General features: G+C 41.6%; 1 protein-coding gene and 1 long non-coding RNA gene across 4 annotated transcripts in view; one reads left to right on the forward strand and one right to left on the reverse strand.

The window, feature by feature from the left end:
- The window catches only part of LOC129668357 (charged multivesicular body protein 3), a 77,344-nt gene that overhangs the window by 27,175 nt on the left and 27,284 nt on the right, over positions 1-22,885 (forward strand). The window contains exon 1 of one of the 3 annotated variants that reach the window (XM_055596327.1): positions 13,349-13,547. The exons of 1 other annotated variant lie outside the window; for it this stretch is intronic. In XM_055596327.1, coding sequence (XP_055452302.1) covers positions 13,503-13,547 — 45 coding nt within the window. In that variant the 5' untranslated portion in view covers positions 13,349-13,502. Of the gene's footprint in view, positions 1-13,348; positions 13,548-13,807; positions 14,284-22,885 lie in introns of those variants that run through there. One more of the 3 variants, XM_055596328.1, reaches the window with a different exon arrangement.
- LOC129668358 (uncharacterized) overlaps positions 15,572-22,885 on the reverse strand; it is a 29,290-nt gene continuing 21,976 nt past the window's right edge. The window contains exon 3 of the long non-coding RNA XR_008718902.1: positions 15,572-16,577. This is a non-coding gene — a long non-coding RNA (uncharacterized LOC129668358). The remainder of the gene's footprint in view (positions 16,578-22,885) is intronic.

Raw genomic sequence — 22,885 nt, forward strand, 5'->3', positions numbered from 1 at the left:
AAAGGAAAGGAAAGGAAATGCCTCTTCATAGGAGCAAGTTTTTCTTAATTAGTTATGGATAGGGAGGCCCCACCCATTGTTGGTTGTGCCATCCATAGGCTGATGGTCCTGGGTTCTATAAGAATGCAGTCTGAGCAAGCCATGTGGAGCAAGTTAATAAGCAGCATCCCTCCGTGGTCTCTGCATCAGCTCCTGCCTCCAGGTTCCCACCCCATTTTAGATCCTGTGCTGACTTCCTTTGATAATGAACAATGATATGAAATAAACCCTGTCTAGGCACAGCAGCACATGCCTGTAATCTCAGCCCTCAGGGAGGCAGAGGCAGGCAGATCTCTGTAAGTTCAATGCCAGCCTGATCTACAGAGTGAGTTCCAGGACATCCAGGGCTACACATAGAAACCCTGTCTCATTAGAAACTCTGTCTTTCAAAACACAACAACAAAACAAAAACCAACAGACAAAACTGCTCAGACAAACAAACAAAACCCAATGAAACTCTGTGACCTGCTGGAGAAAAACACAGGGAATACACTTCAAGTTGTAGAGACTGGCGGAACTGTCATAGAATAGTCCCAAGAACCAGCAAGTGGGACTGCATGAAATGAAAGGTTTCTGCGTGTCAATGGAAATCATCAGCAGAGCAAGTAGCCTACAGAATGGGAAAACAATCTCTTCCTCAGATAACCAGTCGATATCTAGACTATTTAAAGAATTGTAAAAATTAAATACCATGAACAAAACCAACAGTTAAAAATGGTCTAATGAATGGACAGTTCTCAAAAGAAGAAACATAAATGACATTAAATATTTTTTTAATTGACACCATACTTAGCCATCAAGGAAATGCAAATTAAAGTACATTGAAAACCCATCTCAGCTCAGTTAGAATAGCTCAGAGCAAGAAAGCAAATGATGGGATCAAAGAGATGGCTACTGGTTAAGATTACTGACTGTTCTTTCAGAGGACCAGCACCCATGTGGTGGCTCACAACCATCCGAAACTCCCAGGCAATCAATCTCCTTTTCTGGCCTCTGCAGGAAGCCAGGACATGGTGCACAGACAGACATGCATGCAAACATCCACATACATAATAGTAAATAAAAACATTTTTCAAAAAGGAGCTAGGCACAGTGGTGCAAAACTTTAATCTCAGCACTTGGAGGCAGAGACAGGGGGATTTCTGTGAGTTTGAGGCCAGCCTTATAATGGGAATTTTGGACCCATCAGCAGTATAAATACTGACACAGAGGCTTTTTAATATATTAAAGCTTAGGCCTTTTTTCGCTAGGGCAGTCTCCCAGCCAACTATCTAGCTTAACCCTACTAACGCTGTCACTATGTCCCTCCATGCGGCTAGCTTTACTTCTCTGTTCCTGCTCATGTTCATCCTTCTCCTTTGTGTTCCCTGGCGAATCTCCCACCTCGCCTTCTCCTCCCCGAGATTGGTCATCAGCTAGCTCTTTACTACAACCAATAGACAAGCGAGGAAGGACAAATACTTACAAAATGTAGGAGCAGCGATGGGCCATAGAAGTAACAATACCAAGATCCCACTAGCTCCTGGCTCTCTGCTGGCTTAGCCATCAACAACTGAATATGCAGAGACACCTTCGCACAATCTACCCCAACACTGCCTGCTCTACAAAGTGAGTTCTAGGATAGCAAGGGGTACACAGTGAGACCCTGTTTCAAAACAGCCAAAAGAGAGAGAGAGAGAGAGAGAGAGAGAGAGAGAAAGTGACAACAAATGCTGGTGAGACTTTGGAGAAAGACAGCTTTTCTTATTCACTGCTGGCAGGAGTGCAAGCTAGCACAGTCATAGTGGAAATCAGTGTGGAGTCTCCTCAAAAAATTAAAAACAGAAGTAGCATATGACCTGGTTAAGCAAGCCCTCCTGGACATATGCCCAAAAGCCTCGGTATCTTTTTGTTTTGTTTCATTTTGTGTTTTTTTGTTTTGTTTTGTTTGTTTGAGACAGGGTTTGTTTGTGTAGCCTTGGCTGTCCGGAAACTCACTCTGTAGACCAGGCTGGACTCCAGCTCACAGAGGGAGCCTCTGTCTCCCAGAGTGCTGCGATTACAGGCATGCACCACGACACCCGCTAAGACTCAATATCTTACCCAGAGATACTTGTACACCCATATTTATTACTGCTCTATCACAATAGCAAGGATATGGATTCAGTCTTGTATGTCCATTAACAGAACAGATAATGAAAATGTGATATATACATATATATTCCCATACTGTATATGAAATTATACGCAACTGTAAAAAATGGAATTATAAAATTGTCAGGAAAATGGATGGAACTGAAAGGTGTCATATTAAATGAAGTGACTAAGAAAGACAAAACTTGTATCTCATATGCAGTCCCTAACTTTTAATATTTGTGTGTATGTAAATAAAACTGTGTAAGAGTTGTTATAGACTAAGAAACTAAATAGGAGACAATGGAAGGGAAACAACAGAGGGCAAAAAGAGACAAATGACATGAGGAAAGAAGGCTACTGGGGTAAGAGGTGAGGGAAGGAGGGAAATGTAGGAGAGAAAAACAACAAAAAAATTAACTCTGAAAATGCTGTATTGAACTCTATTTCTTTTTATGCTAATAAAAGGAACAGTAAAAATAATTTTCTAAAAGTTCATTATAGCATTGGTGGTAGGAGGTTGAAAAGGCTCAGAAAATGACAACAGGTCTCTTTTGCTTTCTCTTGACATACAAGCTATGGATAAGAACCCCTTTACACCTGAAGACTGGTCAGAAATAAGGAGAAGTCTTTCCTCGAAAGATGCTCAGTGGATAAAGACGCTTACTGCCAAGACTGCGACTGTGTTCATCCCCAGAATCTACATGGGGGAAGAGAACTGACCCGGAGAGTTGTCCTCTGACCTCCACGTACAGGCCATGCACAGGCTCCCCGTCTCCCACGTGCACGCACATAAATAAATAATGTAAAAAAAATTGTAATAAAGATAAAGCCATTTCAAAATTATTGTATGTCATCTAAGAAAATTCTATTTCCCAAAATTGGCTTATACTTAACATGCAAAATCAATCTGCAAGGTATATTTTGTTTTTTATTACACAAAAATTCCTACTGTAGACTGTAGCTTTTTTGTCCAAAGCATTTCATTTAACAGTCTACCTCATAAACAGGAATGCTGTGGCCAAGAGGCTCCTAAGATGAATATCTTACAAAATGAGCAAAGTCGAACTGGGAAGTGAAGGAAAAATGCTTCTTGTTACTTTGCATTTTCTCCATTTTCATGTCAAATTCAGAGAAGGATTAAAACCATAGGCCTCGAAGTGTCCCTTGAATCAGGGATACTCATCTATTTATAATTTTTTCAGGGATCAAGAGGAAAGTGCATATAAAGCGTCTGAAAATGTGTGGGACTAAATGTCTGCATGACCATATGGCAGGGGCGGGAGATCCGTTAAACGTGTGCTGTGCTTGGCAGGAGGAAGGAGCCAGAATGTCTGCTCACTTAGTTCTTCCCACCCTCGGAGGTGTGAGTCTTAGGAAGGATACAAGGCATGCTTCCCAAAGTTCATGTAAGCAGGGCCAACTACAGCCACAGCTGCAGGTAGGAAGGGAGACAATATCAGGGCATGAGTGGACAGCATGTGTTAGCCGAGGGTGCACCTCAAGACCCTAAGAAGGAAGCTGCAAGGCCTCCTTCCGTTGTCCATGAGCAGCTGTGCTGGTGTGGTCATGGCTCCATTCGTCTTGTGGCCCTTCCATTCCATCGAGAGCCAAGTGCTTAATTCAACCTTCTTCCACACTCCCTGCTCCTGAAGACCAACAGAAATGTGGCTTTAGGATTTGAAGTGTCAAAACTTGGAAGGCTGTTCTTTTTGCTGGGATGCCTTCCTCTCTCTGCCAGTTTAGGCAGTGGGTCTCAGCTTATATATCAGCTGCCCAGGGAATAGTCCCTGATTTGTTTATTCATTTGTTTGTGTTTTTGTTCTTGATACAGGGTTTCTCTGTTTAGCCTTGGCTGTCCTGAACTCGCTTTGTAGACCAGGCTGGCCTCCAACTCACAGAGCTCCCTTTGCCTCCCCGAATGCTGGGCTGACAGGAGTGTACCATGCACACACGCATTATAAAAATGTAGGTGTGGAGGTTGGAGGACAACTTACAGTAATAGGATCCCTGGGATTAAACTCAGGTCATGCTAATAATGCTTACTATTAGCCCTATAATTATTAGGGCAGTATATCTACTCCGCTGCCACAAGCAATAAAACACACGGACACCTGGCTGATTTTAGACTAGCCTTATCTTACCTGGGCAAGGCAGATAGTAACCCACTAAACTACCTTTACCTCCCGGGCCTCTCATCAACACTTGCTTGTTCTTCATCTGGGCCGCTTCCTCTATCCACGCCGGCCATGTGCTTCTCTCTCCACCAGCCCATGGTAGCACCTCTCTTTTTCCTCTCCCTCTTCCGGTACCTGTCTCCTTCTACCCAAAGCCCTAAGGTTCAAACCTTAGCCATGCCTACCTCCTTCTGCCCTGCCCAAGCATCGGCCTTTTAATCAGCTGGGGATAATTGGGAATCATTCCTTCTCATCACGTGGGTACAGGAGATAGTTCGACCTTAGTAACAAAGCCCACAGCAGAGCAGTAACCAGCTCTCAAGGCACTGACATCAGCATTTGACTACACAGTACCAGACCAACCCCCAACAATTTGCCTTTTTTGTCTGAATAAAAAGGCCATTTTAAAAAATATACAGTAAGAACAATTATAAAAAATTATAAAAACTAATGGGTAAGATATACATAATATTTAGCCAAAAGATATTTGGCACCAATGAAAAAATTGCTGTTTATCATATCTTGGGAAGACTAAAGTTTGTACCTAAATATTTTCTATCATATCTTATACTTCTCAACCTAAAAACATCTGTCAAGACCTTAAAACATCTTCCTAACTCCTAAGCTACTAAGCTTAATGATAAAACTATAGCTATTTAGTCTTCAGCCCCAACAGAGGCTTGAGCAGTAATAAAATTAATTACATAAGTAAAAAGAAAGTGCAGGTTAGCAGCTTCCAAAACATAAAAGATGACAGTTCGCTGCCTGGACAGCCACCCAGCCAAGAGCATGCAGTAGCCAGTGCCTTTCCACCCTGAATTTCTTTATTAGGGTTGGGTGCTTTCCCTTAGGACTTTTCAGACCAGGGGGTAGAGGGGTAGTAACCAAAGATGGCTTCATCTGAGACAAAATGGGGAAACCTTTGCCCTGTTACACTCACTACTTTATAGTCCTGGCTGCCCTGAAACTCACTCCGTAGACCAGGCAGGCCTGGAAAGGTGTGTGCCACCAATCACCCAGCTACTGGCTACTTTTTATGTCTACTTGACCAAAGTAGAGTCATCTGAGAAGAAGAAATCTTAATTGAGGATATGTCTCAGTAGGATTGGTCTGTAAACAAGCATGTATAGCAATTTTTTGATTAATGATTTTATGTGGGAGAGCCCGGACCACTATGGAAACACCACCCCTGGGCAAACTTAGCCAGCCTTGAGGATCAAGCTAGTAAGTACCACTTCTCACTGGCTTCCGTATCAGGTCCTAACCGCAGGTTCCAGCCTTGAGTTCTTGCCCTCCCTTCCCTGGATGATAGATGGTTACCTGGAAGTGGAAAATAAGATAAACCCTTTCTCCTTAAATTGCTTTTGGTCGTGACATTTTATCACAGCAATGGAAACCCTAACATCATAGAAGGTCTTTATTTCTCCATGGATGTAAAAAGATAACTTTGCTAAATATAATAATCTTTGTTGGCAGTTATTTTATGAGATTGCATATATCATTCCATAATGCTTTCCTGGCAGTTAGAGCTTCTCCTGAAAGATATGGTATTATTCCAATGAATTTACCACCATGAGGTAGTGTTTTCACCACCATCCGCAGCAGATTTTAATATTGTTTCTCTGTTCTTATTCTTAGTATTTTTATTTTATCTTGTATTTTGCGTAGTTACTGGGCATTATATCCTAGAACCTCACACATGCTAGTAAACTAGTCTATCAATGAGCAGATTCCCAGTTTGTTTGTTTTTTTATTTTAAAACAAAGTGTCACTCTGTAGCCCAAGCTGACCTTAAAGTTGAGATACTCTCATCTCCTGAGTTGCTGGGATTCTGGGCCAGCACTACCAGACTATACATTCTTTTCTCACAAAGGCCTCCCTCTGACTCCAGCTTTAAGTAATCTGATTCCTTACTCTGACTTTTGAGGGTACTTGTACTTACGCACACATATATACACAGACACAGACATGCACACAATTAAACTGAGTTCTTTAAAACTAGAAATCACTAACAAAAGAAACTACCCAAAACTTGAATAATACCTCTTGAATGATCAGTAGCGCAACAAAACACACAGAAGAGGTTTTTAGAATTCATAGAATTGAAAATGAAAACAGCGTATCAGAAACCTTGGGATACATAAAACAGGGTTCTAAAAGGGAAGTTGATTTTTGAGTACTTATTTATAAAAATCAAAACAGAATGCTAAGAAACAATAATGCAGCTCAAAGTCTTAGGAAAACCTGAACAAGCCAAATCCAAAAGCAGGAGATGGAAAGAAACAAACATCAGGGAAAAAAAAAAAAAAGATGAAATGGGGAATAAAAGAACAGTATAAGAAATTAAAGTAAAAACAAAGAAAGCAAATCAAAGAAAGCAAAGAACTAGTTCTCTGAAAAGATGAACAGTATAAAAAATATGCATCGAAACTAACCAAAAGAAATAGGGTTCCCTGGTAGAATTTTTGGGGTCACTCAGGTATACTATCATATCATCTGCAAACAGTGATACCTTGACTTCTTCCTTTCCGATTTGTATCCCCTTGATCTCCTTCAATTGTCTTATTGTTCTAGCAAGGACTTCAAGAACAATGTTGAAGAGATACGGAGAGAGTGGACAGCCTTGCCTTGTCCCTGATTTCAACCTTTGGGCAGAGTGCAAGGAATCTTATGAAAGAAGTGGGAAACAGTAAGATCTGGAGAGGACAGGAACTCTACAAGGAGCAACAGAACCAAAAAATCTGAGCACAGTATCTGAGACTGATACTCCAACCAAGGACTATGCATGGAGATAACCTAAGACCCCTGCACAGATGTAGCCCATGGCAGTTCAGTATCCAAGTGGGTTCCATTGTAATAGGAACAGGGACTGCCTCTGACATGAACTGATTGGCCTGCTCTTTAATTACCTCCCCCTGAGGGGGAAGCAGCATTACCAGGCCACAGAAGAAGACAACACAGCCATTCCTGATGAGACCTAATTGACTAGGATCAGAAGGAAGGAAAAGAAGTCCTCCCCTATCAGTGGACTTGGGGAGGGGCATGCATGCAGAGGGTAGAGGAAGGGAGGGATTGGGACGGGAGGAGGGAGGGAACCACAGGGGGGATACAAAATGAATAAAGTGTAATTAATTAAGAAATAGAGAAGACCCAACCTGATAAAGTCACAAATAACACAGGACATAATGTAGAAAGGAGACCCGGAGGTTTGCACTGGAGAGGTGGCTCAGTGTTGAGAGCACTGCCTTTCCCGCATTTAATTCCCAGCACCCCCACTGGGCAGTCCCAACTCCAGCCTCAGTAGATCTGACTCCCTCTTCCAGCCTCCAAAAGCACAGCTCTCCCCGACACAAACACACATAATCAAAAGAAGTCTGAAAAAGAGAGAGAAACCCAGCAGGCCATTCATTAGAGAATAATTTTGCACACATGCAAACTTAAATCAAGAGGATGTAAACAACTGAAACAGATTGATAATGAATAGGAAAACAGAAGCAATAGTTAAGAATTCCCCAACTAAGATAAGCCCGAGACCAGATGGATTCAGGGCTGGATTCTGCTTGGCCTTTTAAAGGAGAATTAACATTCATGCTCCTTCCTACTTCATTAGACGGAAAGAGAATGATTGTTACTGAATTCATTCTACAAAGCCAGTGCTACCCTGGTGACAAATCCGGATAAGGACAAAACAACTTCCATGGTGAATGTAGATGCAGCTTCCCCAGAAGATACTTACAAGCCAAATTTAACAGCGCATTGCAAGAGCCCTGCGCCATGACCAAGCTGGTTTTATTCCAGGGACAGAAGAAAACTGCCACATATGCCATCAATTAGTATATAGAGCACATAAATATACTGGGGGCTAGAGGTCACATGGTCATCTCAACTAGTGTAGAGATTACCTTTGGCAAAGGTTAGCATCTCTTCATAATAAAAGTCCTGAAAGAAATCAGGAACATAATGAAGGCTAAATATGACAAACCTGTAGCTAGTATTATACTAAATGGGGCGGGGGGAGTGAAAGGCAGCAGCAAGGAATGTATTTTCTCTGTTCTTATTCAATATGGTGCTTGAAGACTTAGGCGGAGCAATAAGCAGGAGAAACCAACAAAAGGGATACAAATAAGAAAAAGGTCAAATCAGTCTCCATGTGGGTCCTCTAGTAATGGGAGAAGAGATAATCTCTGACATGAACTCGGTTTCCTGCTCCTTGATCACTTCTCCGTGGTGGGGAGACCTAGCCAGCCCACAGAGGAAGAGGATCTAGGCAGTCCTGATAGGACCTGATAGGCTAGGGTCAGATGGCAGAGGAGGAGGACTTGCCCTGAAGTGGACTAGGGAAGACGGATAGGAGAGAAAGAGAGAAGGAGAATGGGACCTGGAGAAGATGAGGGAGGGGGCTACAGCCTGGATACAAAGTGAATAAATTGTAAATAATAATAATAAGAAGAAGAAGAAGAAGAAAAAGGTCAAATTATCCCTATTTTATGATGATAGGATCTTATACTTAAAAGACTCTAAAGACTACCAGAAAACTTTTATATCTATTAACACTTTCAGAAATGCAAAAGGATACAAAAAAATCAGTACTTTCTTTTCTATAACAATAATGAACATACTGAGAAATATCTTAGGGGAAAAGTTCCAATTCACAATAGCTTTAAAAGATAAACTCCTAGCCAGGAACAGTGGCATAAGCCTGTAAACCCAGCACTCAGAGAGGTAGAAGCAGGCAGATCTCTGTGAGTTCGAGGCCAGCATGGTCTACAAAGTGAGCCCATGACAGCCAAAGACAGATTCCTAGAAATAAATCTAAATGTGATGGTTTGAATGAGAACAATCTCCAAAGGCTCATGTTTGAATGCTTAGTCCAAAGTTAGAGGAACTGTTTGGGAAGGATTAGGAGGTGTGTCCCTGGGGTAGACTTTGAGTTTTCAAGTGTCCACAGCAGGCCCAGGCTAGCTTGCTCTCTAGCTATGATTTGCAGATGAGATGTGAGCTCTCAGGTACCACTCAGCACCATGCCTGTCTGTGTGCTGCCATGCTCCCCGCCATGATGGCCATGGACTAGCCTTCTGAAACTGTAGGCAAGCCCCCAATTAAATGCCTTCTTCTAAAAGTTTCCTTGATCATGGTGTCTCATCACAACAATGGGAGATGAAAGACCTTCTGCAAAAAAAAAATTTTTAAACCTTGAAGAAATAAATCAAAGGAGAGTGAAGGGGATCTAGCCAGCCTGAGCTTGGCAAACAGGGCTCTGGCAGACATTGTCCTTCCCCCATTCCTTCTTCCTTGCTAAAAACCATTAGCTAGCCACCAAGCTCTATTTCTTTATTTGGTCACTTCCTCCTCCTGAGGATGACTACCAAGGTCCAGATATCAAAGTATTGAAGTCTAACAACCAAAAGGCCCCTTTGGCTCACCTAATTAATATGCCCAATCAAAACAAACGAATTCATCCTAACATGGAGTTTCCCCTTTGTTACCTTTATAAACTATTTTCCTATGTGCTGTGCCTGTCTCCTCTCTGTCCAGAGGGAGTCCTTTGTCCCTGTCCTGGACAAATATTCCTGCACCCTCTCCTTTGTTCCCTTGCCCTTCTCCTTCGTTCTCTATCTCCTGCCTTTGTCTCTTATTCCCTGCTCTTTGTCCCTCTGGGGCAAATAAATCTTTGTGATGAGAACTTGGTCTTGGGGTATCTTGTGCTGATACCTGTCATTTCAGAGAGATCAAAGATGAAAAGACCTTCATGCTCATGAGTCCACAAAATATTGTGAAAATGGCCATTACTTCAAATGATCAATCCAATTCCAATCAAAAATAGAGAGAGACATTGTTCATAGACCTAAGAAAAACAAATTCCTAAAATTCATGTTGTGTGACAAAACTTTTCCTGGGGAGATGAAACACCCATGTCTACTCATCCCAGACAGGAAGCCTGTGACAGATCAAAGTACTCATACCATCAAAGTCTAATTGGTGAATCAGAGTTTTACTTTGGTTACTTTCAAACTATGGGTGAGGGGTTACTTACAGGAGAAGACATGACGCAAAGACGCATTACCAAAACCCACCCGAGCATTGGTGGCAGCTTACAAAGCTGAGAAGCTGGAGCTCACTGGGAAGCCTGCAGCAGCTCAACAGGCTGGGAGTGTCCTTTCCAGGTGTCTGGGTTGGTCTAACCCCCTTCTAGGTGTGCCTGTCCCTTGCTGGGTTCTAGCAATTATACCATCCCAGAGTCCTTAGAATTAAACTATCTGCAGCTGGCAAAGAGCATGCCCCTCCCAGAGCACAAAGCTAAGAACAATTTTTAAAAAAGTTAAGAACAATCAAAGTCAAGAGTTGTGGACAGTGGAGCTGGAGAGATGGCTCAGAGGTTAAGAGCACTGTCTGCTCTTCCAAAGGTCCTGAGTTCAACTCCTAGCACACACATGGTGGCTCATAACCATCTGTAATGAGATCTGGTGCCCTCTTCTGTCCTGCAGGCACACATGCAGGCAGAATACTGTATACATAATAAATAAATAAATCTTAAAAACTGGGATTAAAACAAAAACATGTTTACATAACATATGCTCCATGTGTGCTCAGGAATTTACCTATTCTAAATATTCCAGTTTGCTGTGTGGAGCACTCTGAACAGTATTTAGTCATGTAAAAATGGAAATAATGTCATACAGCAGGGAAATAATTAAATTATTATATTATATATTTTTCTATAAAATCATGTAGCTAAATTGACACTGATGAAAATATGTAAAAAAACTAAGAGATGCAGAACAATGTAAATGTTGGCAAATTGTTTGCATACAATGGAAAGAGCTTCTGCTCAATAACAGAAACAACAAAGTAAAGAGCTAGCCCATAAGTGTGCTCACACACTTGAGTACTCACGTACACACACACGCACATCCTCCACACTAAACATAAAAATTTAATGAGTGAAAAATGAGAATTTTAGGGGCAACATTTAAAATAATTTTTTTCCAGTTTAGAAACTAGATTTAAACATTTCAATTATACTGAACAATGAGAAATTTGTGAAAGGTTTGACACATTGTATAATTTTCTCATTAATTTGTCCTTCACTAGCTCTACAATTTTGACAACATCCCAAACCTTTGCTATGAATCTCTTACATTTAGCATCCCATCTTTTTTTTTTTTTTTAAAGATACCTTTAGATGTTAATTAGTGTAGCCTGTCTGTTGGTATTTAGTTCTATTGCCTAGGACTCCTAGTTTAGAGTGAAAAGAAGTCAGGAAAGACTATCATGTTCTCTCATTCCTCAGTTTTTAAAATAATTGCTTTAAACTAATGAAGTAATCACATGTAAACCTCAAGTTAAAATGGCAGCTTTTATCCAAATATGTGCTCTTTCTTTGCATTTCTGTTTCTCATTTTAGTGTATTTTTTTCCTGAAAATTATAATCCTTTATGCTAGTTGGACAGATTATGATAATGGCTCAGATGAGTCTTACCCCCAGGTCAGTTCTTTCCAGTGTCTCAGATTTATTCTGTACATTCATTGGAGCACAGAGGGCTGCAGACATTATAGTCATCCCTATGGTGTCTTCCCAGCTGAACCCTATGACTCCTTTTAACCAGACTTGGGACTTGTTTTCTTGGCTTCTCTTTGAGGCTATTGCATGTGGTGGGGAGATGAACCTGGGCCCCATCCCCCTTTTAGCCTAGAGGGAACAAATACCTCTCTTCTTCAATGACTTCATGAGCAGGCACTGATAGACCTTTTAAATTAAAAGAGGCAAGTTTTCTATTGGCAAATAGAATTAGTTGTTGGCAGAGTGGCAGGAGAAAAAGGCCAAATTGCTAGCAAATAAACAAGTGCTTTGAAAGCAAAGTAAACAAATGCTTTAACTGCATGCGCTGAAAACAAAATGACAGGGTATCCAACCAGTTCAGAGCAAACCAAGTGACCACTGACAAAACACGAGGAAGGCCCAGGCTCAGAAAGAACTCAACATCCACCTGAAGAGGCAGCACAGCCAGGCACAGAGGCTTTGTGTTGGTGTCTGGTGCCCATCCTGGTGAAAGCGAAAATTAAAATGGCGAAAGGGGGTCATAGATGGGTTCATAAGTCTGTCAGTTTATTTCCTATGTATTTTAAAATAAATAGGGAAACAAAAATCAGTAAAGGCCAAGGAAGGAGTTGGGGAAATGGATTTGAACAAAATGTTACAATCATGTATGAAATCCTCAAACAATAAATTAAAGAAATTGGTAAAGAAAAATGGACGTATCAATAATTTGGCCAAAATGGGAGGTGGAAATCCCCACCGCCAGTGGTCATATTACGATTTATAGAAAGCTGTGATACAAAATCTAGAACATATACAAATTCAACTGTAAGATACACTGACGGATTTCTTCCTGGAGGAACTAAACCATGGTCCAGGTTGCCTCTGTCCTGCTATTTACTTATCATTGAGGTTTCTGTGAATAAAATAGGGTTTTAAAGATTTCGCAATTCTTTTAAAGGTAAGATGAGACCAGAGAAGTGGCTCAGCAGTTAAGAGCGCTTCCTGCTCTTCCAGGGAACTCAAGTTCCCTTACACAGTTCCTTGTCTATGAACCCACTTCTCTGCTAGGTATAGAACCTAAGTCTTTTGTTAGCGCTTCTTTAGAAGTTAGCTTCAACTCTGACGAGTGAAACAAACGTTATACTCCGTTATGCCTAGCTCCCTTTCTTTTAAGGCTTCAGCGTCAGACCACAGCCGGGACTTCTGAGACGTCCCAAAAAACGAGAAGGACGAAGGTCAAGTTTCCGAGCAGGTTTGCAGTCGGGAGGTGCCTCCGGGACATAAAGAGCGGCCGCCCGCAAAGATCTGGGAAGCGGTGGCAAGTAGGCGTGACTGCGCCGAGATACGCGCTCTATAGCAACTGGCAAGTTGGGGTGCCAATAAATACCTCAGAGAGTTACTGCTACACTTGACACAACCGCCCTCAATAGGCGCCATGGTGTCACCGGACGGTAGGGCCCCACCCAACCTGACTCTGCGCCTGCGCAGCGCGCGTGCGCACAGCCCCCGCTGCCGCCGCGCCCTTCTTAGGGCGTCCGATTCCCTTCCTCCCGGCCCCGCCCAGGCGGCTGTCCGTGACCTGCCTGTGCGCAGGGAACGGAAAGTCGGAAGGGCTAAGCGGGGTTCAGTTCGTCATGGGGCTGTTTGGAAAAACCCAGGAGAAGCCTCCCAAAGAGCTGGTAAGGGTCGCCGAGCGGGGACGCTCCGCGCGGGGCAGCGGAGGTGGGGACGGCCGGCCGCACGCTCAGGCTGGCCCCCATTTCCGGGGCCTTCCACTCGGTCGAGGGGCCGAGGGAAGAGCTCAGCGGCGGGCCGTGGGGCAGAGCGCACCCCTGGCGATCGGCACCCGACCGGGCTGCGCAGGGTCGGGCTAGGAGCGCGTCGGCCTCGCTCCTGGGCGCCGAGCGCGACGCGGCGGCCCCGAGGAACCACCCTCCCTTGCGCGCAGTGGTACGGGCCGCCCGGAACCTTTCTCACGCCCAGGCTCCGCCCCCACGCCGCTCTGCAGACCACCGGGAGGACCGGCCCCCAAACGGAAGGTTGTGCGTGTTAACCGGGTCAGGAACCCCAGAAGGTCCGGGCACCTGCAAAGCGGGTCCCTTTCTTGCTCACCTCTCTGAACAGGGAAGCCCGACTTCTGTTTACTCCAGAAACTGAATGCTACCGAAAATAGTTCTGAACCTGCTCCGAATTCTTAGATCTGCCTATAAATTGAGTTATTCTGAGACCCAAGAATCATTTGGGTCCTACTCTCACACTCTGTGACCTCGAGCCTTCTTCTCGCCTGTCAAGTAAGAAGAGTGCTACTGCAGTAATTGACCATTAAAAGATAAAGTTTCAGCCAAGGCTACACAGAGAAACCCTGCCTCGAAACAACAACAATCAGTGAAGTTTGAGCTAGCCGTGGTAGCGAAGGTGCGTTCTTTACACACCCAGCCTTGTTACTCTCATGTAGACTACCAGCAGCCACACCAGCAGCAGCACCAGACCTGAGCATATTGTACTTGTGGGATTCCATTCCAGACCTACTGAATCAGATTTTAAATCATGCCTAACCCCAGTGGTTAGTATGTGCCCTAATGTTTGGGAAGCACTGTTTGACAGCGCTCAGATTTATCCCTCGAGTCCTCTAGCTCAGTAATGGAAGTGTACCTGTCAAGTCAGTCTCATTCATCAACTCTGCCATTTTCTGGTGTGTGATCTATTTCTTAGATGGTTACTCTACTAGAAAAGAAATTGAAATTGCATTCTTAGCAATCACATTTATTTAAAATAATGAAAGTGTTATACAAGTAATGTACATACCAGGCATAAATTTAAATAGTCATGAGACCATTTTCTTTAGACTCTATCTCAGTTTATGGATGACAAAGCTAAATCCATACACTAGTAATGATTTTCTTATTAAGAGTATACAAGCCTGATGTGGTGTCGCACATCTTTAATGCTTGTACTCGGGAGGCATAGGCAGTCGGATCTCTGTGAGTTCGAGACCAGCATGGTCTACAAAGAAAGTCCAGGACAGCCAGGTCTACACATGTCTCCAACAACAGCAAACAAGCAAGAGTACACAAATACCACAAAATGGTTATCTATGTAATATTCCAAAGTGAAATTGTGTGCTTGTTTCAACTTAAGCTCCACAAATTCAATTTTATACTAGTGAGCAATATGTAACAGGTGAATGCTTTTAGAAGGTTTTAAGAGGCACAGTGGGGCAAGCTCATAGTTCAGCTACTTGGGTGGTTTGGGAAGGAATATTCCTGAAGGTAAGAGTTGGAGGCCAGATTGGACAGTGACCCCAGAAAACAGAGATTTTAGGGAAAAGTCTGGGTGTTGTAGAGTCTCTGAGACATTACTGTGCGTTCATTTTAAAAATGTAATCCCTCCATGAAAAAAGCATTGTGAAGAGTTGGCTGTTGATCATTCTCCATGGTCTTACTGTGTCTTGTGCTTAGCTTTTCCTCAGTGTCGTTTTCTGTGAAATGGAAGTGGGATGTGAACTTGATGTGATCCAAGTTAAACAGTTTTAGTCAGAATGTCTCACAAGAAAGGTGTGAACTGCATACTAGATCATGTTAAGAATAAGTTCTGGGTGGAGAGGAAAGAGACCACCAATGCAGCTGACACCATGTCTGGACAAGACAAACTTTATTCTCAATCAGGCTCAGAAGAGTCAACCCACAGAGCCAGCAAGTGCACTTGTAATGCCAGGTTCACGGGACCCTCAGAGACCACCAGGAGAAGACTTGATGCAATAGCAAGAGAGCTTTATTACAAGAGCAATCGAACTCGGGACCCAAGTCTCCCTGACAAAGCAGTAGAGAAGTGGGACTCCGAACTCTGAGTGAACAAGATTTTTAAAGGGAAAGTCTGTGAGCAGGGGGTTTCCATGGCAACAAGCAGCGGGGGCACAAGCCTTGGCATTACAGAATTGGGTGAAGTTTAGCAGGGCGGGGTGACCATTTCTGAGGCACACAATCACAATGGCTAAGGCATATAATCACAATGGCTATTTTTCTAAACCATATCTGAAACATTGGGGAGAATTTTCCCACCCGATTCCCAACCGATTCTTATTGATTATTGCCAGGGAGATTGTCTCTATTTTCTATGAAGCATTTATTCTGTATTATTTCCTGGAGGCTGTAGCTAGGAGAGTTAACTTTTTTCTCTGCCAAGTGTACATTCTGTGATATTTCAGCTCCCAGTCAAGATGGCTCTTTACTCAGTCCAACTATACCCAGGCTAACTTAAACTCTTCTTTTCCTCCTTTTCATGTACCTGAAGAGGCCAATCTTGGGCTCTCACAGTTCAAGGTCATCTCCAAGCTGGTGGTACTGGGCTCTCATTATCATTAACTGTATAGTCCCTAGTCTTTGCCTAATATATCTCCAGTTAAGCAGGTCCCCAAAATAATAGCTAATGTCAGGGAGCCCCCTTTGACCTAGCATTTCAGCCTGTAGGTGGGATTTTGGGCCGGTGGTCTTGTCTTCTGAAATTGCTTCAGCACTGACAGTAGGACCGTTGACATCAGGGGCTAGGAAGGCTAAAATGTCAACTAAAGTGGGGCAGTGGGGGCAGTCCTCAGAAACATCTGGTTAGTTGATCCATCTGAAGAGGCAGAGAGCAATCGTGTCAGCTTCCAGCAAGTTCCGATCTCAGCTTACAGTCTCAGCCAGGTGAAAATCTGCTGAGACAAATTCAAACTAGAAACAGAAATTAAAATTTGTCTAATAAATGGGAAAAGTGAGGAATCCCAAGACCAGGGAAAAACTCATCTTGGGTCTGTTTGAGCTATGTCAGATTCAGGTCTCATGGTTTTTTGATTTCATGAAACATTTTGTAAATAACAGGTAAAACTGCATCCAAGGAATGAATATCAATTTTTCTTAGCTGTTTGTTTTGTAACCTTTATAAACAACTTAAATGTGTCCATCGTTTGAAACTCTTAACATTTTAACTATGGGCCCTGTTGTTGGTAATCAGCCACCAAAGGAGCTTGGCTACTTTTTATCAGTTCTTCTTAGCATTTACTTTTAGTCCCCACCTCCATGTTACATTGGAAAGTTAGGCAGAAATATGTCAATGGCTTTAGTGCCGAACTCTGGATGCTTGTACTTCCCTTAACAAAGCAACCAAAAAAAATTAGGTTTAAAATATTTTTAACTCCTATGCCAAAGTCTACCCCAAAAATGGCAAATATTAAAAATATCATAATCTATCTCCAGAAGACAACCAAAAGGCAATTAAAATCTCAAGCTTGTGACTGGGTAATAAGCAATCAGTGTTTCATCAACTTATCAAAACTCTATTGGTCAATGTCAAAACTCTGGACTTCTGAAACATAACATAACAACATAACATAAGCACAACAATAGCAGAGAGAGGAGAGAAATCTGAAATATCTCCCATTTTTAATATGCCTCAAATTACTTTTCTCTATCATTACAATTCACATTCATATACCTTAAAACACCTACTTATACCTTCCAATCTTTCTTGCATTTATCAACCCTGAAACATTTTCCTAGACTAAACAACATTTTCTAGATTCTCAAAACCTAAACTCTTATATCCTCAGACCTACATAAACTCCATTATCTTTTTATCCAACTATATACCATAAGAGATAGATAATTAACATGAAGCCTGTAGGCAAGGCAAACCTGCTTGCCTTTTTTAAATAGAAGACCTAGTACCTGGTAATTTTAACTAACTAATAAATTAACCAATAAAGTAACAATGGATCTAACTATCTGCTCTTTAGCTGCAAGGCTACCATTAGCTTAGCTTAGCCATCAATGTAATCAGAGACCTGAGAAGGATAAATATGTACCAATCAAAATGACAGTGACAACAAGTCAGTCTATCACTGTAGGCAGCTGTCCCTGGCTCCTGTGGTCTTATGGCATCATGAGCAGGGTGGGCCAGTGACCAGAAGAAGAAGGCACAGAAGATGAGAGATTGTTTCTCTGGAGAAAGAAACGAGAGAATAGCCTCACCTCACCCTTAGCAATGTGAAACATTGACTCTCCAGGTTTCTACAGTTTAAGCTGAGCCCTAGCAGTGGACCAGTTGGGGCAGTCTTGCCCAATGGTTAGCATACCATAATCCAGAGTTGCATTGTGCCCAAATCTTCTTGGAGACCTTGGGGAGCTACTGCCAGGATTTTGGACTCTCTGTCATAACAAGCTTACACATGTTAAAACACCATATTCTTCAGATCTCTGATAAGCTTGAGGGCTGGCATATCTGAATTATTTTTCATCTCTCTTTTAATTATCTATTTTAAATTGCATCCTATGAAATAGAATATCATAATCTCTAATTCTGGCATGTTCCTTAAATAAATGTTTTAAACCCATATCTATCTCAAGTAGATCTATGTAGGTAAACTTCATAATTACCCATTCTAGGCTTAATTTTAAAAACATAAACAAAAGACCAGACAAAATCCATTCTTATAACTAATTGCAATCATTAGCATAACTTTAAATACCTTTCTGAACTAAAATCAAAGCAAAACTTTAAATCAGATACAATACATAGAAGGGCCAGCAGATCTTGCTCATCCTATCATATTGCAGTAAGACTGAACAACAAAAAAGCATAAAGGACAAAAGTTTCATTTAGCACTAAATGGAGAACTAAACACAACTGCTAAGGTTTTAGCAGAGATGGACAATTCTGGCCATTTCAAGCCTATCGGCCAGAAATAAACAGCATTAAATCATTTATATCGGAGCTGGCAACCAGGCATATATTTTTATAATAATTAACAATGACTTGAATATAACCCTGTATAAACCTGGTCTAAAGAGCATAAGAAAACATTTTGCATTGAAAAAACATCAGCCTCTCAAATCATGCTTTCAGGTGTTAAAAAAAAAAAAAGCAACTACAGTTTATATCTCTTATAACATTCTTTATACCTTTAGGATAGGTTTTTCTCAGCTCCATTCTTTTGATTTAACCAGACATTTTCTTGATTTTTAAACCATATAAAAGTTTATTATTTTATAAAACTTACAATTTTCATAGTTGGCTCAAATAGTACAGCTTGGTTTCATTTGGTAAAATTAACAAAATAAATATCAAAGTCGTTTCCACATTGGCTGGGCTCTGGCCTCACACTGTTACTCAGTGGGCTAGTCTGAAATGAATTGCCTCACAAGAAATAAAAGAAGAAGGGGAAGGATTTCACTGCTCCATCTATGTCCTGGAATGCATCAGGAAGCCTTTGTATAAACAAAGGTTTTGGGCTGGGGGTTTGAAACATTTGTATAAAAGCCTTACAAGGTAGGAAAGATGAAAATATTTGAATTCTTTGTCCTAAACACAAATTTTATATTATATGATAGAAAAGAGTAATATTTTTAGCACATTACACCAGAAGGCATATAGTAAGAGTTTCATTTTGTTTGTAGACAGGGTCTTGCTGTGTGTGCTGGATGGTTTTTGTCAACTTCACACAAGTTGACACCTAGACATATCTAGGTGGAGGGAATTACAATTGGGGAATTGTCGCAGGCAAGGCTGGGATATTGTAGTGAGGGAAGGCCTAGCTCTCTGGGCTGTGCCACCCCTAGACAGATAGTCCTGGATGGTCCTCCATGGCCTTTGTTTCAGTTCTTGCCTCCAGGTTCCTTGACTTGTCATGATGCTCTACAGCTGGAAGCTGGAATAGACCTTTTTCCTCCCCAAGTTGCTTCTGGTCATCATGTTTATCACAGCCACAGAAAGCAAACGTAAGACATCATCTAACTCAGACTGGCTTAGAACTGCTGGTCCTCGTAAGAGCTGGCATCACAGGTGTGTACCACTATATTTGGCTGCTTGTCTCAATAATGTTGCTTATGGGCTGGAGAGATGGCTCAGTGCTTAAGAGCACTGTGTGCTCTTCCAAGGGACCCGGGTTCAACTCCCAGCACCCACGTGGCAGCTCACAACTTCCCATGAGCGGTTCCAGGTGGTCTGAAATGCACATAAAATAAAATTAAATAAATTATTTTAAAAAATCATGCTGCTTGTAACTTTGGTCGCCTGCTTAAGGCCATGTCAGCCAGATGTCCATGCTATAGTTTTCCTTCTGCTGGTCAATCAGATTTGGTGGGAGGCCATGGAGTTGGATTGAGCATCTGAATTGGACTCATTTTCTTAAATTATAGTCTACCAAGCCAATAATTTAACCACAGTTTGATTAATTGTAAAGGGTGCTGCAGTCAATTAACTGGTGAAGTGGTAACCAGTTGAGTAGCTAATGAAGCTGTAGTGCCTGTCTCCGTTTCTGTCTCCTCCATTTTTCTGTAAATGCTATCTGATTATATTGGTTGGATTTCTCAGAACTTCATCTGGTTCTGGGAGTTGCCTGATTTGTGACTATTGTTTTGTTTTGTTTTGCTTTGCTCTGATAATCAATTTGATTGGTCTAAGGAATATTTTTCTAAGCAATAGAAAGTAACATGAGGGGTGCTACCTTGGAGCTATATGAATTGGCTGTGCAGTTTCTCATTAACCCTTTCTCTTAAATGCTGTAGCATCTATTTGTACCTCTTTTCTGAATCAACTGGCTTTTTTCATTATTATTTACAGTTTATTTGCTTTGTATCCCAGTTTGTATCCCATCTCCTAGTCCCCCATCCCTCCCACTTCCTCTCTCCTACCCTAATCCACTGATAGGGGAGGTCCTCCTCCCCTACTCTCTGATCCTAGCCTATCAGGTCCCATCAGGACTACCTGGTTGCTGTTCCTCTGTGGGCTGGCTAGGTTACCCCACCAGGGAGAAGTGACCAAGGAATAGGAAACCGAGTTGATGTCAGAGACTGTCTCTTCTCTCCTAACTAGGGAACCCACATGGAGACTGAACAGTCCCTGGGCTGTATCTGAGCGGGGTCTAGGTCCTCTGTATGTATGGTCTTTGGTTGATGGCATCAGTCTCTGCATTTCCCTGGGTGATGGTTTTCTGATTGGTGATTTCGTTTCTGATTTTATCATTCCTTTCTTAGTTTTTAGCTGACAGTCTTCAAAAAAGATCTTCCTGTTGTTACTTAGGCATGCTTGGTTACTTGGACATACACTTTCTGCTAACAAGGCGAAAAAAATGCCGAAGTGCTGCTTGGCATAATGGTTTCCAGAAATGAGAAATGCTTTTCTCTCCAGTGCCATTTCAGTCTAGTAGAATTTGATATGTTTTGTATGTCCACAGTCACTTTTCACCATTATTTTGTGTGATGCTGAAATACAAGTTTGGTCAGTGCTGCTAAACAGTTTCTGTCTCCTTTTAATATAATCTTAATGGTCCTTGAGTGCTTCCTTGTTTTCTAGCTCAGTATTTATGTTGGTGTAATTTGTATATTCCCATTTTAGAACCCTAAATCTACTATTTTTCTTATAATGACAGTGCTGTTTAGAACTCAAAGTTTGGGTGCACATGATGTTTCTTGCTACTGGGATGTCTTCAGTTCTAGATATTTTTATAAAACATGAGTAGGGTGTATATTAAATTTTAAAAATTGTGATGGTGATTATAAATTGTATCAAACCAACCCTTTGCCAAAAATAGCAGGGGCAAGCAAAAAGTACAACTATTTGAAACCACCGAAACCTACCAAAGCTGTGGGGTATCATAGTCAGGAACCCAGCAAACTGGGATGCTCAGTTGCAGGAGTTCTCTAGTGCTGAGTGCACTGGCCAGGAAACTGAGAATCTGAGCAAGCCTGTTGACAGACCCAGTGGCTAAAAAGTCACTGTAAATGGATTTTGTGATGAACCCAGGCAAAGGATTCTGGCACATAACTCTGAAAAGTAGATCTCAGGAGTAGCAGTGACTGGAGATAGACTGGCATTCACAAATACTGAACAGTCACTGTCCTCAGCAGGTTAACTAGAACCAATTGCTAGCCCACTCAAGTTAGATATTTAGCATAAAAAGTAAGTTTTCTCTAGGAGAAGATAAGGTAACAATCAGAGACTTAAATTATGCTGTAAATTCTTACAGATAAAGTTCAGAGTTGATTTTTTTAGAAGACATTTATGTGTAGGAGACCTTCATATATCATGGATGCAAATTCTTTATAAATTTGATTGGGGGCTTGTTCAGCACATGGCTCTAAGTGGTATATATCCTCATATCTCTCTCCTCAAAGCTCAGGGAACATTGTAACAGGAGACAGAAGGGATAGAGGACACCAGAACAAGGCCCACTTCCAAAGCTCCTATGAACTCAGAGACTGAAGCAGCAACCACAGGGCCTAAATGTGCCTGCACCAGGTCCTCTGTGTATATATTACAGCTTTCAGTTTAGTATTTTTATGGGACTCCAGGGTGTGTGAACAAGTGGATTTCTGATTCTTGTGCCTTCTCTTGGGCTCTTTTTCTTATGTTGGTTTTACTTGTCCAACTTCAATGTAATGGTTTTTGTTTTGTCTTACTATGTTTTATTTTGTTATCTCATAGAAGTCTATTATTTTCTAATGAGAGACATAAAGGGAGTGGATCTCAATGGGAGAAGAGGTAGGGAGGAACTCGAAGTAGAGGGAGGAGAAACTAACTAGGATATAGTGTATGAGAAGAAATCTCATTTTTAATATTAAGAGAAAAATAAAGTTATATTGAAACTATATAAAGTACTATATATATAAAATTATATACATATTAATTTATTATTGGTATGGTTACTAATATCTTCTTCCCATTTGTGGTGTTTTTATTTAATTATAGTTTTAGGCAAAATAAAAATTTCTAGTTTCAATTAAATAAAAATGTCAGCCCTTTTCCTTTCTGATTATTGCTTGTGTCTTTTAAAACTTAATTTTAAAGATTTATTTTAGTTTTAAGTTAAATGTGTGTGTCTGGGTGTGGGTGTATACAAGAGAGTGAGCTGCCAACTCATTGGGTCTCTTAGAGCTGGAGTTACATGGGTGCTGGGAATCCAGGGCCTCAGCAAGAACAGTATGCATCCTAACTACTGGGCCATCTCAGCAAGAACAGTGTGCATCCTAACTACTGGGCCATC

This window comes from Psammomys obesus, unplaced genomic scaffold (genome assembly GCF_907164565.1).
Source record: "Psammomys obesus unplaced genomic scaffold, mPsaObe1.curated_primary_1811, whole genome shotgun sequence".
NCBI lineage: Eukaryota > Metazoa > Chordata > Mammalia > Rodentia > Muridae > Psammomys > Psammomys obesus.